The sequence below is a fragment of the Vigna unguiculata genome, chromosome 3, assembly GCF_004118075.2.
Source record: "Vigna unguiculata cultivar IT97K-499-35 chromosome 3, ASM411807v1, whole genome shotgun sequence".
Taxonomy (NCBI): Eukaryota; Viridiplantae; Streptophyta; class Magnoliopsida; order Fabales; family Fabaceae; genus Vigna; species Vigna unguiculata.
The window spans coordinates 42,448,009-42,454,993 of NC_040281.1; the positions used below are offsets into that span (position 1 = coordinate 42,448,009).

A 6,985-nucleotide genomic window follows, 5' to 3' on the forward strand; every position below is an offset into this window, starting at 1 on the left:
TTATATATAATCAATTGTAATACTAATTGATATTATAAGACTTACTTTTTACATTAAATACAATTTGATGTTAAAAAACTATTCATTTTCTACATCAGGTTATCAAAATTATTCTTTTATGTCAAAAAATAACTGATATTAAAAGTTTATTTTGTAATAGTGATAAACAATTTGAAAGGTTATATTAATTTAATAGAACCGTGTGTTTACAATATGTTGATATGATAAATATTTATTTGTTAAAATATTGAATAAAATAACGAAAATTTGATTTTTTTTCAAGTTATTAATTATAATTTTAAAATCTTCTGTAATATTTAATCTTATAAAAATAATTATATAAATAAGACATAAATTTATATAATTTAGTTAATTCTTTTAAGTATTTTCATAAATTATAAAAAATCAATCAATTTGTTTTATTATATATATATATATAATAAATAAATATTACCATATATATATATATTTATATATTTTTTTTCAAAATTGTTATTAGAGGACTAAATTGTAATACAAAAGGAATAAAGGACCTTATTATAATAAAAAAATTGCCACACTCTGGGGGAACAGGCTTTAGATCTATCTAGGAGATTATGCTGCTTCTTCTATTATCATTCTTTAGGGTTTGCTGAATTTCAATTTCCCTTCACTTCGCTACAATGCACCTTTAGGTTCTCGTGATTCCTCCATTTTTCCCTTTCCGTTACTCATCAAGGTAGACGAGTTCGTACTCTGATTGCCAATGATACCCGTGTGTAAAATTAATTGGAGAGTTTGAATGAGTTTTGCCTATAACGTACATTATGTGTTGCTATGTGAAGTACCCGTGTTCATTAGTTATGATCCCTGTTCCTTATAACTTATGATCCTGTATTGCAGCCGATGCTTGAATTTACCCTTTTTAACATTGAATTGATTATCCTATATTTTGACTGTACTAAAACTTTTTGCAGGTGATGTTTTTTTCTAAAGGATTTTGAGCAAAGGTCAGCGTGTAAAACCCCTGTAACTGTTAGAGGATAGTGTCCCGCTTGTGTTTCTGCAGTGAGTAATGCTTCTATGCCTCGTGATTTGGTGAATACGCTTCAACCTACTGAATAACCTTTTTTCATCCCTTCATAGAAATTTGTTTTCCAGGTACACAAGATGATTCAACATCAAATTGTGCAGTCCCCTGCTAGACTAGGCCTCGCAAACCCTAATTCTCCTTCAATTCCGAACCCTACCCCGCCAAAGCTCCCTCCAACACAGACCCAGCAACCCCAAGACCGCAACTCGTCAACCCCTTCTTCTGCTCTTCTATCACTCCTCCCACCCCTTCCCAGAGCCCAAGCACTTCTTCTCCAAATGGCTTCCTTAACTTCCAAGCTCTTTGAAGTTTCCCCTAACCGGTCTCTTTGGGTCACTGCCTTCCGTGGATCCATTCCAACTTTCCTCTCGTCTCATTCATCCACCCCGCTTGACGCTTCTCCGTCCACTGTAAAAGAAATAATTTCCCTCTTTACTGTTCTCCAAACCCAAATATTCGAAGCTGTTGCCGAACTCCAAGAGATTCTTGACCTTCAAGATGCCAAGCAGAAGATGGACCGTGAAATTCGTTCCCAAGACTCAATGCTACTTGCATTTTCCAACAAACTCAAAGATGCTGAGTGCTGCCTAGACATCCTTGTCGATGATTACTCTGATTATCGCCGCTCCAAGCGATCGAAATCTGGAGATGATGATTCCATGACTTCATCAACTGTCTCTTCTCAGTTGAAGCTGTCAGATATATTATCGTATGCCCACAAGATAAGCTACACCACCTTTGCACCACCGGAATTTGGAGCCGGCCAAGCTCCTCTTCGCGGCGCATTGCCACCTGCACCGCAAGAAGAGCAAATGAGAGCTTCTCAGTTGTATAATTTTGCCGACCTTGATGTTGGATTGCCTAAGGAAGTCGAGTCCAAGGATAAAATTGTTGAAGCTATTGTTGAGCCTCCACCACAGATGGATACTAATACTGTTCCGAATTTGTCTGCATTTCAAGGAATGCTGCCTCCTGTGCCACCTGGTTGGAAGCCGGGAATGCCTGTCCAATTGCCTACTGATTTGCCACTGCCCCCGCCTGGGTGGAAACCAGGGGATCCTGTGCCATTGCCTCCAATGGACTCCCTTCAAATACCGAGATTTGCAGAGCAACAAATGCAACCTCACATTCCTCAGCCCAAACAACCAGAAGTTATTCAAGTGCAGCCAGTTAATTTGGACCTTGGAGGAAGTGACACTAGTGACTATAGTAGCGATGATGTCAGCTCTGATGATGAAGATTGACAAGTTTGTTTAAACTGCTCAATCACAAATTGATAACTGTACAGGTGAGCGACTTTGCACCTGACTGTTGTGTCACTCCCAAATGTTATATATATGTCCTGTCAGTTGTTTCTCAAGAATTGGTTTTAATATGATGTTTTCAGGATTGGTTGAGAATTAATAAGAACTTTTTATCGCCTTGTTCCTTTTGGTATTTTGTGTACTTAATATAATCCTCTGCTGAATGCTTAGTGTTTCTGCTTTAGGCTCTAGAGAGCACAAATATGTATCTTGTTTTAATAATTTACTTTTTTACCACGACAAATGAATTGCTCTTTAAGACATTTTTGTACCAAATTATGATGAGGCACCGTGTGAATATCTTTTTATGTAAAAAAAAAAAATACTTTTTCTAGAAAAACTAACTACTTTAGTAAATAAAGAAAATTCAATCTCTAGAATTTTGCCGCCTTTTACTAGCTGATTCCTCAGTTAACCATTACTCCTTCATCTATACTCGTCATACAATTATATTGAGTTGTGAATAGTAACCATTTCTCTCTTGTGGATACTTTCATTATCATAGATACTCATCAGTCATTTCAAAACCACCTTTCTCACTCTTCCACCCTCTGAGAATGCAGCACTCGATGAATTTTGCCTACTCACCCATTTTCACACCCAATGGCATTCAGTTCTCTAATTTCAAAATACTCATTAACTTTCTCATCGCATTCTTATTTTTGGTCCTAGGGTTTGATGATTTTGATTGTGTCTTCTGCTTTGTGGACTATTTTAGTTCTCGTTGATTTTGATTTTCCTATTTTGATGTTCTTCCTTACCGGTTTGGAAGGAATGATAGATGTCATAAGATACTATGGATCTGCTTCTACCTTTAGTTCGTTTTGGATATATTTTCTAGAGGCTTAATCCGTGACTGTTACAGGCTGATATGCTTGATGCTTAACTATAAGTGGCAATTAGGGAGTTTGCTGTCACATCATTCAGAATTAACGTACTCTAGAGTGAGTCTCAGTATCAATCATTTAGGATCTTGTTTTTCCGTGCTCAACGGTCTAATTTGCATCATTTTGTTTGAATAATGTTTACCAAACACTGCTTAATTAGGATATTCTTCATATTATGGTTGAGACACTGCCATTGAAATTGAAGTTAACCAAGCATTTATTTTTCTTCTTGCTTTACTAGTGCTAAGTGATGGTGGGTTAACATGCTAGTTGCTTTATTTACAAGTCTTTTATGGTTGAGATTTGAAGTTTATCAGTCTGTGACGTTTATAATGTTTTGGCTCTATTCTTTTTGTGGGGAAGGCTGGAACTATATTAATATTCCGCTTAGCATGCTAATTGCTAAGTATTGTTTTGCTTATCTCTAGTGTTTCAAAGAAATCTTGAAAGGAAACCAACATACAAAGCAACATGGTATTGATTTATAATGTCTGTTTTCTGTCTTTGTAGTACACAATGGAAAATATCTGTAATCACTTTTTGATTTAAAAAAACCTTAACATTTCCCCTTTTCCTGATGCCTTCTTGATTGAGAGGCTGTTTACAAACTTGCAGAATATTGTTTTGCTTTCAGCTTTTTTTGATATTAGTATTAGAAATCTCACCTCTATTTGAGATATGGTCAAATTAAATTATAGTACACAGGTGGGCATAAACCTCACTTTGCCATCCAGTTTTGTAATATTGAATTAGATTTTAAATTCACTTTCTCAGACAGTATCAAAACTTGTCCTGATAAGGTTTGTTGGCATAGCATGCCATTTACAAATATCTAGTCTTGTGCTTGAGATGTCTGATCCTTAGTATCCGAACCTTAGTATGAGGTGTGTTGAAGATCTCATATTGACTATATATATATATATATATATATGTGTGTGTGTGTGTGTGTGTGTGTGTGTGTGTGTGTGTGTGTGTGTGACCAAGTTACAATATAGAAGTAGAGAGAAACTCTAACATAAGAACTTAGATATCTCAAAGAATAAGGGGAAGAAACTTTTAATGGGTTAAATATGTTTTTGTCCCTTAATTTTCAATAAAAATTGGAATTAGTCTCTTTGAAACTTTGACCAATTTAGTCTCATATTTAAAAAAACGTGAATTTATTCTTTTGAACCAAATTTTGTTAAGTTTATTTGACATTTCAAACATGTTTCTGAGCTAACATTGAAGCAGAAATGTGTCAAACGGTATAAACAACTCAAATACTAGCATGAAACGTGTTTAAAACGTCAAATAAATTTAACAAAATTTGGTTAAAAAGATTAAATCCATGCATTTGTAAAGTTGGGAGACTAAATTGGGTCAAAGTTTCAAAGATTGACTAATTCCAATTTTCACTAAAAGTTAAAGGACCAATAACATATTTAACCTAACTTTTAATATCTGAAATGATCTCTTTATCTTTATTGAAAAGAAAAACAAGAAAAGTACATTCGTACCCAAGGAGGCCTCTCCTCTCAAACTAGACATTAGTTCAGTAAAAACAGTTAATACGTCCAAAACTCTCCTATTTCTAAAATATATGGCCTGTTTATAGGTATTACATCAAGCTTTTAAGAAGCTCTCAGCTACCCTACCCTGTGTACAAGCAATTACAAGCTTCACCCTTAGTAACCCTTTCCTTTTTCTATAATAAACCTGCGGAGGTTTTTCTTCTTTGGGATAACCTGAAATCATTTCCGGGATACCTATATCATTCCCAACAATGAATGAATATGATACATGGATTTTAATTAATTAGTGTACTGTACAGTGTAAGACAAAGGTTTGTCAGTGTCTCTTGTTATTTGATACAGCAGCCTCCATCTGCTTGCTAGAGATCTATACCATCCTTGATCACTTTTTATATTAGGATAGATAAGAAGCGATAGGTAACTATTTTTTGAAGGATAATTTTAATTTAATAGTTATAAACGAAGAAGTGTACATGTTCAGATGTCTCGGTACATTGTTGTGTGGCCATATTTAGTTATTTTCTTTCTTTGTTGAGTAATGAGAAAATATGTGAATCCATGAGGTGTTGCAGTGGATTTGGGTGTCTAGTGCTTCATTTTTAACTTCGTGTATCCTCTTAATTTGGAATTGGAAATTGGGGAAGTCACTCCAAGAGAGAAAGGATCCAAGCGGCAATCAAAATGTCAACACAACAACCTGTTAACTGCAGCTTCTTCCTGCATCTCCATATATTTCTTCCTGCACGCCCATCTGAAAAAGTTCTTATTTTACCCTTTCTGGATTGTGCAATTTGGATGACTTTTTTAACTGAAAAGAAACCCTTTGGGATGGCACAATTTGGAAGCTGAAAATGACTTTTAAAATGTGCAATCTGGAAGTCAAATGATTTTCGGATTGTACAATCCGAAAGCTTTTTTTTTTTTTTACTTAATCATTTTTAGCTTTTGGATTGTGTAATCCGAAGAAAGGACACAATGCCAAGTTTTTTTTATATGGGGTGCAGGAAGAAACATTTGGAGTTGCAGGAAGAAACTATCCCTGTAAACTAGTACTTCTAACCAAATCAGGTTCAGATTTCAGAACCTTTAGATCATATTGCTTTTATGTCTGGGACTTTTGTTTTCCTTTAGGCAGGACCAGCACAACTACCACGTGACACTGACAGTTTCACTTATCGAAAAAACACACCCAATTTGTTCGTCAATGAATGTTCTCTCAAGCACTAGCAGCCAACGCAAACCCAATTTCTTTGATCCTATGGTCCCTGGCCTGTATAATAACACTAGCTAGCCAATGCAACCCCAACCCAAACGCTATTCTAAGGTCCTGCACCTTTCATCAAAATCTTGTGTAATACATGTATTACGTATATATGTATATATACCTATGTATTATGTTTGTGTACTAGTATCTGCCTACTATTTAGGTGAGGGAGAAATATGTCTATCATGGATGTTAGGTGAGGGCATACTGGTAATTTGAGAGGGCGAAAGCTGAGAAAATCCACTTCAGACTGAGATCTAAATGATGATCCTGTTGGGGTGGTCCTTCGTGGTGATTGTTTTATTGGTACGGAAATGAGAGGAAAGGGGGACAAGACTTGTAGGGAAGGAATCTCTTGCAATTTCTTGTTACAATATATGGTTCTTCACAAAAACTGACAGTAACTCTAACTGCCCCATTCCTTGTGGTAATTTCTACAAGACTACAAACAGTTTGTCTCAGTTGCTTACCTCCAGTTCTCTCTCCCTCGTAAAACTACCCTTTTTTGTTGCTAAAATCAAGGGGAAGCCTGATTTCAGATTGTGAATTCCTCTGTATTTATGAAATAATAAAGCAGTTATATGTCTGGGGCATAGTGATAAGGCCGCATTGTGGGCAGTTGGTTTTCTTTTCCATCTTCATTTCTTATATATATTTTTTTTCTGGTATCTCTTGATTTCCATGCTGACATTCTTGTATTTGTTTTTTGTTTTCAGGTATCTCACATGGATCAGATATATCATGAAACTATATGGGTAGTTCTTTAATCTCAATTTTATGTCCCATGTTTGTATTAAATCTGTTGTTGTTGAAGATAATGATTAATATTTATTTATTTATTTATTTATTTTTCTCGTGAGTACTCTAGAATGTGCTTTGCAGTCTTGTTGAGGTAAATGAGAAGGTGGTTAGTGAGAAATTTTAGGAAATTGGCTTCAAGTCTA

At 35.3% G+C, this 6,985-nt stretch overlaps 1 protein-coding gene across 4 annotated transcripts; it reads left to right on the forward strand.

The window, feature by feature from the left end:
- The first annotated feature begins 573 nt into the window (after positions 1–573).
- On the forward strand, positions 574–6,985 carry LOC114178818 (mediator of RNA polymerase II transcription subunit 4). Of its 4 annotated transcripts, XR_003603385.1 has the most exons (5): positions 574–718; positions 957–1,047; positions 1,126–2,360; positions 3,242–3,320; positions 6,758–6,985. XR_003603385.1 is itself a non-coding variant. In XM_028064925.1 (4 exons), the coding sequence occupies exon 3, from the start codon at positions 1,150–1,152 to the stop codon at positions 2,314–2,316; it is 1,167 nt and encodes a 388-aa protein (XP_027920726.1). In that variant the 5' UTR covers positions 575–718; positions 957–1,047; positions 1,141–1,149; the 3' UTR covers positions 2,317–2,360; positions 6,758–6,985. The 4 variants fall into 4 exon arrangements, 3 of the variants coding, with proteins under 3 accessions (XP_027920726.1, XP_027920725.1, XP_027920727.1); XM_028064925.1 differs by lacking the exon at positions 3,242–3,320 and having other exon boundaries at positions 575–718; positions 1,141–2,360; XM_028064924.1 differs by lacking the exon at positions 3,242–3,320 and having other exon boundaries at positions 576–718.

Bases quoted from the DNA above. Each gene is read 5' to 3' on its own strand.
- LOC114178818 (XM_028064925.1), top strand. From the start codon at position 1,150: ATGATTCAACATCAAATTGTGCAGTCCCCTGCTAGACTAGGCCTCGCA.